Source organism: Agrilus planipennis, unplaced genomic scaffold (assembly GCF_000699045.2).
Source record: "Agrilus planipennis isolate EAB-ADULT unplaced genomic scaffold, Apla_2.0 scaffold12, whole genome shotgun sequence".
In the NCBI taxonomy this organism is placed as follows: domain Eukaryota; kingdom Metazoa; phylum Arthropoda; class Insecta; order Coleoptera; family Buprestidae; genus Agrilus; species Agrilus planipennis.
This window is the reverse complement of record NW_020439003.1, coordinates 1,246,320-1,258,508: the sequence shown is the minus strand read 5'-3', so window position 1 is coordinate 1,258,508 and position 12,189 is coordinate 1,246,320. Positions and strand designations below refer to the sequence as shown.

At 33.0% G+C, this 12,189-nt stretch overlaps 3 protein-coding genes across 4 annotated transcripts in view; 2 read left to right on the top strand and 1 right to left on the bottom strand.

Annotated features, from left to right (window-relative positions):
* The window catches only part of LOC112904858 (sensory neuron membrane protein 1-like), a 3,135-nt gene extending 2,326 nt beyond the window's left edge, over positions 1-809 (top strand). The window contains exon 3 of the mRNA XM_025975965.1: positions 728-809. Coding sequence (XP_025831750.1) covers positions 728-734 — 7 coding nt within the window. The 3' untranslated portion in view covers positions 735-809. The remainder of the gene's footprint in view (positions 1-727) is intronic.
* Positions 1-12,189, top strand: part of LOC108733316 (sensory neuron membrane protein 1) — a 29,043-nt gene that overhangs the window by 6,182 nt on the left and 10,672 nt on the right. The window contains exons 6-8 of one of the 2 annotated variants that reach the window (XM_025975958.1): positions 742-1,027; positions 1,348-1,473; positions 3,464-3,919. In XM_025975958.1, coding sequence (XP_025831743.1) covers positions 742-1,027; positions 1,348-1,473; positions 3,464-3,721 — 670 coding nt within the window. In that variant the 3' untranslated portion in view covers positions 3,722-3,919. Of the gene's footprint in view, positions 1-741; positions 1,028-1,347; positions 1,474-3,463; positions 3,920-12,189 lie in introns of those variants that run through there. The other variant, XM_025975959.1, reaches the window with a different exon arrangement.
* LOC108733315 (2-hydroxyacylsphingosine 1-beta-galactosyltransferase) overlaps positions 3,985-12,189 on the bottom strand; it is a 39,747-nt gene continuing 31,542 nt past the window's right edge. The window contains exons 2-5 of the mRNA XM_018464415.1: positions 8,085-8,416; positions 7,416-7,916; positions 5,751-5,979; positions 3,985-4,714 (exon numbers count right to left, since the gene is read on the bottom strand). Of these exons, the coding sequence (XP_018319917.1) occupies positions 4,194-4,714; positions 5,751-5,979; positions 7,416-7,916; positions 8,085-8,414 (1,581 nt within the window). The 5' untranslated portion in view covers positions 8,415-8,416 and the 3' untranslated portion in view covers positions 3,985-4,193. The remainder of the gene's footprint in view (positions 4,715-5,750; positions 5,980-7,415; positions 7,917-8,084; positions 8,417-12,189) is intronic.

Below are 12,189 nucleotides of genomic sequence, written 5' to 3'. Positions count from 1 at the left end.
AGCTACGCCGGGATTCGTTTCAGCAAGTAGATATCCATATATTTAAATGGACCTTGTTGGAGCATACGTAATCCTAAAATGTAGCATCGTACTACAGATGGCGTTTACCGCGCCATTTGTGGTATTTTCTACTGATGTAATACGTAATATCTTTAAGACAGGGTAACTAGTAACGAAAGCATTTTTGTGAATAATTTATTAGTTTTACATCTCAGTTATCCGTTTGAGCAATCAATAATAAATAAGTATATTTATGTAATTTTACGTTACACAATACTCAATTAAGTATTCAGTTTTATTATAGGAGGTGCGCATCGATTTCTCGCAATTCACTTTAGCGAATCTTGTAATATATGACCTATATTTAATCGAAAATAGAATAGAACACTAATCTGTAGATTTATTAAAAAAACAATAAACGATCAATATTTACATTAAATAATTAGTATAAAATGGGAAAATTATTTCACGATATAGATATGTTATGAGAAACAACACCATTGAACATAATTAAATAATGTATTTTGTCGTTGAATATATGTAAGATGCTAGTTTCCTCNAATAAACGATCAACATTTACATTAAATAATTAGTATAAAATGGGAAAATTATTTCACAATATAGATATGTTATGAGAAACAACACCATTGAACATGATAAAATAATGTATTTTGTCGTTGAATATAAGATGCTAGTTTCCTCTTGACGATTATTGATTGGATTTTAGCAATTAATTTTTAGATCACTAGCCGCAGTTTTCGAAAAAGAAACGTTTGTTAAAGAAGTCAAAGTGAACAAATACACTGCAACTTTAGGGGATATGTCTGCGGATGATAGTTTGAAATGTTACTGTCCTGAACCTAATAAGTGCTTAAAGAAAGGATTAATGGAAATAACAAAGTGCGTTGGTGCTCCCTTATACGCATCCTTGCCGCATTTCTATGCGTCTGATGAAAGTTACGTTCATGGCGTTCGTGGATTACATCCAAACGAAGAGGAACATGGAATTTATATGTATTTTGAACCTGTAAGTGCGTACTGGTGTAATATGTATTCATGTGGTAAAACAGAATGCAAAAATTTCGTTTATCCAAACTTATATTTGTAACATCAACCGTGGCTAATATGCTGTTTTACATATAATGAGACATCAATAATTTGCCTATATCCTTAAATCAAGTAGTTAACAAACTGAAAAATAAGAAAGTGACTTCTTTCTATTGAAAACGACTCAACCCTGCGCTGTCCTCTGTTTTTTATATTTCACTGCTCCTTCCATTTCAAGTTGTCTGACTTCCTAGATACCAAAACTCAGCCATTTCTAATTTCTATTTTCTTTTATTTCAGATGACAGGAACACCCCTAGGAGCAAGAAAAAGGCTGCAGTTCAGTATGCCCTTAGAACCGATACCGAAAATTAGTTTTATGAAAAATTTGCCCACTACAATATTGCCTGTGTTTTGGGTAGAAGAGGTAAAAGAAATATTATCTTTCTATTTTTAATGTCGTGTATGTCTTTTTTAACGCACTATATACTTATTTACTTATATTCAAAGTGATTACTTTATAAGGGTCTAAAAAATTTTTAACATTTTACACTGCTAGCTGAAAAAATTCATTTAAATTACCTAAAAATATTACAGTCTTCGATAATCGCAACAGTTGTCAAATTAGTTTGAATAAAAATTTGCAGAAACGAAGTGATGTAGTTAAAAATTATTGCTTACTCTGATAAAAACACTTAATTTTTTTCATAATTTTATTGGGCTAATTTTTTAGAATCCGCTGGTACTTTCGATTGTTTTAATTAATTATTTTTGTTCTATAATTGATGACTGCTTTTTGCATCTGAAATATCAGTTGATTACGTTCATAGCTCTCTTTATTTCTAAAATTTTCTATAAATCAACGTTTGGTTATTACCTATTTGATGACAACAGCGAACATCATTCTAAAAAAATTAACAATAAGGAATATTGTTACTGCTTGGGTTCTAAGTTAGTATCAGGACTGTAGCTTTCTCTGTACTTGTAACTTGTGAAGAGAGGTTAATGTATCTAACAAATTTTTTTATTTCTTTTAAATACGAGGGTGGATTGATAAGTTTCCGGCCTAACCAAGAGATGACGCCACTAGGCCTACCTTGAGGTGACATTCTATAGTACCATCCTTGGATAGCTTGTAGCTATAGTTTCAGCCTGGTCTCCTTGCTAGTGTAGGTTTGACAGCACGCTGAACAAGACGCCTCTGTGGTTTTCGTAAAAATGGAAAAGCAGGAAAATCGTGCTGTCATCAAATACTTTTATTTGAAGGGGTTAACGCCGAAGGAAATTAAAAAAGAGATGGACTCAACACTGGGGACATCCTCCCCGTCATATTCAACCGTTAAGCAGTGGGTTTCCGAGTTTAAAAAGGGTCGTGTGAGCACCTCTGATGGGCCTCGCTCAGGACGCCCCGTTGAGGTCACAACTCCAGATATGATCGAAAAAATTCATCAAATAGTGCTGGGAGACCGCAGATTGAAAGTGCGTGAGATAGCTGAGACCTGTAAGATGTCATATGAACGTGTGCAACATATTTTGCACCAACATTTGCATATGGAAAAGCTCTGTGCAAGATGGGTGCCGCGTTTGCTAACAGTCGACCAAAAATTGATTCGAAAAAACATTTCTACCGCAAATTTGTCATTGTATAAGCGTAATCCAAGCGAATTTTTGCGTCGATTCGTAACCGTTGACGAAACGTGGGTCCACCACTACACTCCTGAAACCAAAGAACAGTCTAAACAGTGGATTGGACCAGGGGAACCAACTCCAAAGAAGGCAAAAACAATTTTTTCGGCGAACAAGGTTATGGCTACTGTTTTTTGGGATGCAAGAGGTATTATATACATTGATTACCTTGCAAAGGGTAATACTATCACTGGTCAATACTACGCAGACTTATTGCAACGTTTGAGCCACGAGGTGAAAATTAAACGACCTCATCTGGCGAAGAAAAAAATCTTGTTTCATCACGATAACGCACCAGCGCACACGTCAATCGTTGCGACGGCTAAAATCAACGATCTAAAGTTTGAATTGATGCCGCACCCTCCTTACTCTCCAGACCTAGCCCCGAGTGACTATTTTCTGTTCCCTAATCTCAAAAAATGGCTTGGCGGTAAGAGATTTGCGGACAATGAAGAAGTAATCGAAGCTGTAAATGGTTATTTTGAGGAGCTTGACGAATCAGTCTATAGAGATGGCATTAATAGACTGGAACACCGCTATGAGAAATGTATCAGCCTTGGAGGAGATTATGTTGAGAAATAAAAAAAAAAAATTTTTAAAAACCTTGTTTTTCTTGGTCAGGCCGGAAACTTATCAATCCACCCTCGTATTATTTTCTAGTTTTGAAAATATTTGAAGTACCTACTTATAAGCGTTTCAGATCTTGTGATCTAACATCTTATTTCTTATAGGGTGCAGATTTGGGTGACGAATATGTTGATCAGATTAAATCTGCATTCAAGATGATTCAAATTGTTTTTACGGCAAAGTGGATACTATTTGTAGTGTCTGCAGTTACAGGTGCAATTGCTGGTTTAATGCATTTCAAAAATTCGAAAAATATCCTTGTCACACCTGTAAAAAATGACGAGTCGAAAGGCAGGAGTTCTGTAATAAATACTATTGATTCCCTGAACACTTACGTGAACGGATCCAATAACAAATACTGATTATTGAAGTACCTGATTTATGAATTAGTAGATACTGATCACACTTTGTTAGATTTTCTTAAGCAGAATAGGCAAAAGAGTTAGAGAAAGTAAAACATCGAAAACTTTTTGTACAAATTTTGCAGTGTTATGTGTACTTATGTACCTGTAGATGAAACAAAAGAAATAATAATAATAAAACAAGGGTTTAATAATCTACTCAATGTTTTTTTATTTTATTCGTTTATGTGTTTCAGTCATATAATTAAAATTTATATGAAGGTTTCTAGTTTTCCCAGAAATGCTGAGAAAGTGCAAGGGGTACAGCATTTGATTTTCAATAATTCAATAATACAAGTACTATTAACTAGTCAATTTTTATTTTCTATATCACCCACAATATCAACAAGTGTGCACAATAAGGAACGATTCAAGTTAAGTGAAACGCACCACGGAAGAATAAAATCAAACAGACTTAAATTAAAGCAGCATATCACTCGATCTTGATCACTTTATCGTACATTCTATGTCCACAACTGCCTGTCACAACTATTCTGTACATAATTTTTGCGGCAATTTTCATCAGATACCACATTAGTATCGCACTCAACACTAACAAACAAATGACGTCAATCATATAGTACTCGATAACGCTCAAGTTTCTCGCGGGAGACTGTAAGTGTTTTGCACCCCTGTGTCTCAGCACATACTCAGTCCAAAATATACTCCTTTCGAGTGGTGTTTCCTTCTGATCTCGCAGGAGCATTTGTCTTCTCTTCACTTCATCTTTATACTTGGGATCGTAAATTACTTTATTAATAGCGCCTAGGAGTTTTTCCGCCGTGAGGGACGAAAAGTCAAGTTTCAAAGCGTATCCATCCACTTCTGCTTTTGCTGCATTAGAATCGTGATCGCAGAACACTGGTAAACTGACAATCGGTACTCCATGGTACACCGTTTCGAACATGCTTAAAAGGCCGCCGTGGGTAATGAAAGCGCGGATTTTTTTGTGTCCTAAAACAAAACATCATAAAATTTCATTAAAAACAGCGTCATTTATCTTAACCCTCCATGACACGCTTTCTTTGGTTTAACAAATCATCTTATATGGGTAAGGCAATCAGTAAAATGAAACGTACATTAAAAATAGCGTAATATAACTATTGATTGCTCCAATATTTCCCAGACTGAGAAATAGAGTATCCGGTCATCAGCAGGACACCTGTGCAAACCTAACCTAAACGATTGAATAACCGTACCTAACCTTACCACTGACAATACAAACCTGTTCAGACCTATATCTGTGCCGTCAAAGATAATTTGAAAAATAAATAAAATAGGAGAGTCACCCTAATTATCATCACTAACACAATTTTACTGTGCGGACACGTGTTTCGCCCACTTCAAACGTGGGCATTATCAACGCGAGACTGGTTCTAAAATTTAAAATTTCCTCCTATTTATAGGGGCGGAGATTGAGGACCGAAAAGAAAAGATAGTGGAGAGTAGAATAAGGGTTGGAAGGGAAACTTGAATACGTACAGTGCCATTTGTAAAATGTTTAAAAAAAAGATAAATCAGTTTGAAAGGTAAATGAAGGCTGTATTGGTGGCTTGTTTGTGTTAAATCTAACGTATTTAGGTACATGCGTGTCAACGAGGGTTAAATCAATTTTTATTACTCATTAAGACTATATATAAATTAAAATGCTGTGCTATGTCAAATGGGAAATAGTATTCAGCTCATCATCCAGAAAAAAGAACCTTTAAATCAAAAACTAAATATAAGTAGTAATATTCCAACTAGAACTGTATAGGTACATAATTCTGAAACTTTTGAACAAACCACAAAGTGGCAAAACAATTCTTATTGCATAGAAAAACAGTTAAAATTATAAGCAAAGTTCTAATTTCGCGTACATTTTTGCTCCTACCATAATGTTTTCAAAAATACTTAAGCTTTTCTTCAACTAACAAGATTCGTACAAATAAGCATTATTTCTTGTAGGTTTTATGTGACAAGACTTTAGCAATTATTGTTCACAATTTACCTAATAAATCCTGTTGTGGAAGCCATCTTCTTAGTTTCACATTGGCCGGCAAATCGGGCATGTTGTCATCTGATTCCCATTTCCATAGAACCCTTTGCGGGAGTTCCCTGAATACTCTCAGGAGCATTCTTCGGAGGTACTCTGGCATATTTGCAGTTCTTACTGAAGATCCCATGCTGACGTAAATGAACCCGGCATCACCACTACCGCTCACAAATTTCTCTAAATCCTAAAAAGTAAAGAGAGCACATAAATTAAAAAGCTCCTTAAAATTCTTGCAATAACGTATCATTTAAGAACACAAACTGCAATTCTTTAATAGTAATTCAACTTAATTAATTTTACTACTTTAATATTGCATAAAATTTCGTAACTCAGCCGATTTAACTATTATTTATTAACCAATCTACAGTTATAATTCATTAATTGAACTAAAGAAGGTTTCTCTAATTAGTGAGATCCAATTAGACATAGAAGTCATATGAAATCATAAAAGCTGCTTCAGTGTGACTTCTTAAAAATTTTTTGAAACTCAGTTCAAAATTAATTTACTTTTGCATTTAATTATATCCTCAAGAAATAATTAGATATATAATCTGGCAACCCTAAAGGTTTTTTCTAAAATTGACGTTGGACTCGTTCTGCAGCATCTAAATGTGTAACGTCTGACCTCTCATATTTCATTAGCGTTCATTAGATTGATGTCACCGAAGTATCAAAGCGTTTGTTAACTTTATCGAATAAATAAATATTTACTTTTATGGTAGGTATATAAAAGATGTAGCTGAAAACATGGTGCCATTAGTTTCTGTAGTAATCTGTTTTTCTTATTTTATTAAATAGACTTTACATTGTTGTGCTCTTTATGAATGAGTGTAAAGAAAACCGCGAAGGGGTGGTAATAAATTGAAAAAGGACTTTTGACTGTTATTCCTGCTTATAAATATAAATTCTTATTCCACATGAAGTTATTCTCTTCAATAAACTATGTGATGTGACGTGACGGCCACTAATTATGCAATATTTCAAAAGACATCTGCTAAATAGAAAAAATCAATTTTTCTAAACAACTGTTAAGTGTTTGCGCATTTCTGTTAAACGGTTAATAGAACATGTTTACAGTATGGTTAAGAAATGAATAATTTATTGACATAACACCAAAAATACTATAGGTCAGTAAACTAATTCAGATAAAGGTCACGCAGTAAGTAAAATATGAAATGAAAAGGTGTTTTCTTTTAAACAAATCTTTTACTAAGGAATTAAACTTCTTTTTATTTTTCCTTGAAACCAAATGTCAGGTGCTCCTTAATCAATTTGCAGGAAATAAAGCTCAGAGTTCATCGGACAACTTATACTCAGGACCTTCAGTATTTACAAACATACATTTGTATAGAGTTTTCTGTACTCATCGAATCAATGACATGTTGTCACTAACACTAACTTTATATAAAATCCTATAAATGGTGGTGTACTATCAATAGACAATTATTTAATTCTTTCGAAATTCCAAACTATTATTATTAAATGAATATTTTTAAAGGTACATGTAAAGCTTTAGATTTCTGTTTAAAGATGCACCAATCTAAATGTTTTTTTGAAAAGATTTTCTTGGTACTTTTTACTGTATTTAAACAAATCAGTTGGCTACAATTCAAGTAATACCTTTGGTAGTGGTTTTGATGGTTTGCAGTGAATGCAAGCAATTTCGGCTACATTTGGAAGATAAGGCCGTGGATATGTAACAGTTGCATATGCGTTCTGGAGAATAAAACTGACATTTCTCGCCATATCGTATATCGGTGGCACTTCCGATCCGAAATATCTTCTTAACGTTTTTTGTAGATTATATTTCACCATGTACATGTGCATTGCCTGCGCAGCCAAATGCCATACAGCGTTCGAAGTCCTTTGTAACAAATTCATCGAATCTGTGAACGGTCGCGCTAGGAAAGGTGTCACTGAATACGGTGTAGGATTTCCCGCAATCGATAAACTTCCTGTATAAAATCCTACGGTGTTTATGTACATGAAAGGAGCTTTGAAGAAGTGCACGAATCCAAGGGCGCATTCTGGATAAGCTCCATCCAGAATAATCAGGTCGAACTTTTGTTTCGAATATAGAAATTCTTGAGTCTCCGAATCGGATAACAACGCTTCACAAGCCTGCGAAACAAAACATTTGTAAAAATCTAGAAATTAGGTCACCTGTCTACATTATTACAAGAAATTATCTAAAACACTAAATAATATTCTGTCATTATAGGGTTGTCGTTGTTTTTTCATTTAATCGTTTCATGAATACTTTAATAAATAAGAACCTCAATGGGTTACCTCATATCCATATCGGAGCATATCCAGTGGATGAACTGGTTCTTCTCCTCTCATTCTGGCACCAAGGAGGTCCCAATCGGTGAAGTTCCGGACGTAGAATACTAATCCTGTTGGAGTTATTTCCTCCATCCCGACAATACCAAAATCTGAAGGAAAAGCGCTAATAAAAGTTATATTGTGGCCTCTGGTTGTAAGTCCTTTGGCTAGTGCCCAAAACGGAATTTTATGCGATTTAGTACCACCCATTGTTACCATCAGGATGTTTGCTGAACCGTTGAGCTCTATGAAGGTAGCCATTACCAACAATGATAGAAGACTTGAGGAAACCATATCTAAAATTAATATGAACAACTATAATTATTCTGTGGGTTGTTTTAGAAAAGATATTCGTATCTATACAAGAAGATTACAATATTCCAAAGATTAGTTTTGTTAATTTTAATGTAGTACATATCCATATGTACTCGTTTACAAAGGAAAGTAAGAATTAAGAGTTTCGGACCTTAAGGAAAGCGGGGTAATTAAAAACATCTTACCAAAATAAAGCCAAGAAAAACAAAATTCATTTAGTTTTTTTAGAAAAAATTAAAATTGAAATAACAAACCCAAAGGCATTTAGGATCATCATCATCATCAGTTATCCTGACGCTTTATTGCTTCTGCGAATAGAACTGAAAAGCTTTCAGCCTTAACGTTAAAATGAAAAAAGTCTCCGAAATAAGGGAAAAATTTATTTAAAAGTAGGAGTAAAACTAAATCATAGAATGTAGAATTAAATAACTTCGTAGTGTCAATTGAAGGTGCCAGTCTTAATTGTTATCGAAACGTGTGGACCTAATCATGTGAAAAATGAGATGTGAACTGCAGTTTCAGCACATCATATGTAGTGCAAATAATACGTACCTATACTATGACTAAATGTCATCACATTTGGTAGTTTCACTAAGCTGTTGACCAAGACTTTAATATGTTCTTTATTTAATTGATATACGTGCTTAGCGTAATGCATGAACTGTGGCATAGATATCCTTAATATTCATAACGATCTTGTAAAACATTTCGAAATTTTACAAATAGTAGCAAATACCTACAGATGTATGGCGGACTGCCACTTAATATTTGATAGTAAAAAATGAACATATAAGATTTAAAATTCTTTTAATAATTTTTGAATGAAGATCTCATCCGTACTCTTACAAATAATCTTCGATATTTGTCTACGAATATTCTTATTACCTTCTATTTTATCATCATAAATGTTATGACTAAAATCATTAAACAATGCCTAGTACTTATTATTGAAGTATCACAATAAACATCAAGCATGTGATAGAGTGAAGAGCTATGTAATTTTGTTTTACTCATCATTAGAGATAATACTATCTGAATCTTATGACCGAATTTTGAAAACTGCGACTTACAATACTTCAAGCTCTAATTATAATAAACTGAAGATTTTCAATTTTGCAAAGGCGGTAAAAGGTCTCCTGGAAAATGTGATTTAATATATTTTAATATTATTGCTTGAAAACAAAACCATAATCTTTTCATTATTGGTTACTGTTAGAGAATTATTAAAATTATAAAATCATACGGTGCTGCCTAAACAGCTCCATTAAGCAACAAAAAATGCTCTCTAATCTGTCGATAAAAGTGTAGCACTTAATTTGTAATTGCTCCAGTATTAGATGCGCATTGAATCGACAGAATAAAGTAGAAATTTTCTCAAGAAATAACACCCTATTCATGATGAAGCTTTGTATTTGAGGGGAAACGTCGGTTGTGGTTTAACAAAAATAAAAACAGGTAAGTCATACCCTCATTACACTGTAACAGGAATTCGGAATGCTCTTTGTTTAGTATTATTGCGATAAAAATGCTACTTCATAATTTGCGCGAATTTGCAACTATTCTCTATTTACAAACGCTTTATTAGAGTTCGCGGTTTTGGCTCAGTCGTGAAGTCGTTCGTGCTTCAAATTTCGTTTGTTCTGCTTGAATTGGTAAATATAAAAGTTCAAAGTTCTTTCCAAACCAACTTATATCTTAGGAATTAAAATACTTTATACAAAAAGTTGAAAAGCGTCGGAAAGAAAAATTGTTTCTTGTTTTATTTAATGACAAGAAGTAGTACTAACACATGTTGAAATTAGTTCATTTTTATTTTTTTTATTATTAGTAAAATATGTAACTAATGAGCAAAAAAGTGAAATAAAACTATAGCATAAAATTGCTAATTGTTAGATTATGGGGAAAAATCAAACACGTTGAGAGTTTTTACGGGAGCTGTATTTTATGTCTTCTTATTACAAGTAATAATTCACGACTACGATTAAAATAAAAATTATATCGTTTTTAACTAAAACTCATATCTTTGTTAAACAAGGTCGGTCAGGCATGCTAATCTGAAATTTGTCCTTATAATATCTTATAAGGTGACTTATATCTCCTGAACGTCGAGAACTATATAGAACAAATAATATGCCTGAATTAATTCATAGAAAATAATTTAATTACAAGTTTTGTTTAGATATTTTATAATGTGAATTTTAACACTAATTGATGAAAGGAATTAATGTAATTTTTATTAATTCATCCTATTAATAAGTTATCTGATTACATAAGAAAAGAAAACAGTTGACACATGTGCCTGACTACAAGTTTTTCATCATCATCTTATTTACATAGTTTAAAATTGAAGTAGTAGTTTCTGCAAAACATTTAGAAAACCCAATTTCACGAGAGGTTAATGTATAAGTGAATTATGTTTACAATTTTTATTGTACCTACTTACTTCTTATCTAGAATATTCGCTCGTCATTATTTGTAGTTCCTTTAAATGAGATCGTCCTTAGATTAGTACATTAATCCTTTAATTAGGTAACAGTTCAACGAAATTAGAAGAATAAACACCTTCCTGCAGGTACGTCTGTCTACTCCTTTACAGACAAAATCTATTTTTATACATTTTGGCATTGAATCTCCTTTTATTAACAATGGGTAATTAAATTTAATGTTTCTGATTACCATGCCGTTATATTTTAATTAATTGATATACATAGTTCTGTTTCGAATCATCAAGATGTATTGCCATTTAAGAAGTGCAGATACTATGCAGATTATAGGGATTACATGCTAAGAATGTGTTATGTATTAGTTGATTTTATTGATCCTTAAAGTGCAACTCATTTCTGTTGTTGAATTTAATTATAGAATTTATGTGGATGACCAACTTCTATTTTTTTGATCGTAGCTTATACGCCTGAAATATTGAAATAACTCCCTTTCTAAAGTCATAGTGTTATTTAAATCCTATTAAGATACAAATGATTTTTTTTCTGGATCTCTGATGATCTCCGAAAGACTGAACTTTACAGACATGAACAGAAGGTTGTCGAAAGTGATCCAACCTGTATTTATTTTAGTTTTTGGTCAAAGCTAATTCACAATAAAACGTTGGAAACTAAATTTCGATTACTTATCATGAAATCAACTGAACTGTAAACATTGGTAAAAAAAGGTGAATATTCACTTTGTTAAGAAATATTTAATAACAAATGAAACAGTAGCTTTGCAAAACATTGGAGGTCACTGTATCGATGGGTTCGTTTCCATTTTATTGTGCTTTTCCTTTTAGCGTTATGATAAGTGTGAAATTAAAAGTAGTGAAGGCAAAAGAAATATTGAAGTCATACATGTAAATTTTTAGAGAAAGTTTATTTTAGAAGCTACAAAAGTTCTTGCAAAAACTACATAGACAATTGTGGTACCTTTTGAACATGATCGTAATTATTCTTTAAAGCCTGACAATCTATACATCTACACATACAGTACGTGAAAATTCAGATTTTAGCATTGCATTATACTTTGAGATTCTCTATCCCCAAGGTTCACTGTTTCACAATCGGTATAAATAAAACTGAACTGTCCATCTGTAATATCAATTTTTCAACCGAGTCCAAGTGATTATTATTTTGTAACTACGAGGGTGGATTGATAAGTTTCCGGCCTAACCAAGAGATGACGCCACTAGGCCTACCTTGAGGTGACATTCTATAGTACCATCCTTGGATAGCTTGTAGCTATAGTTTCAGCCCGATCTCCT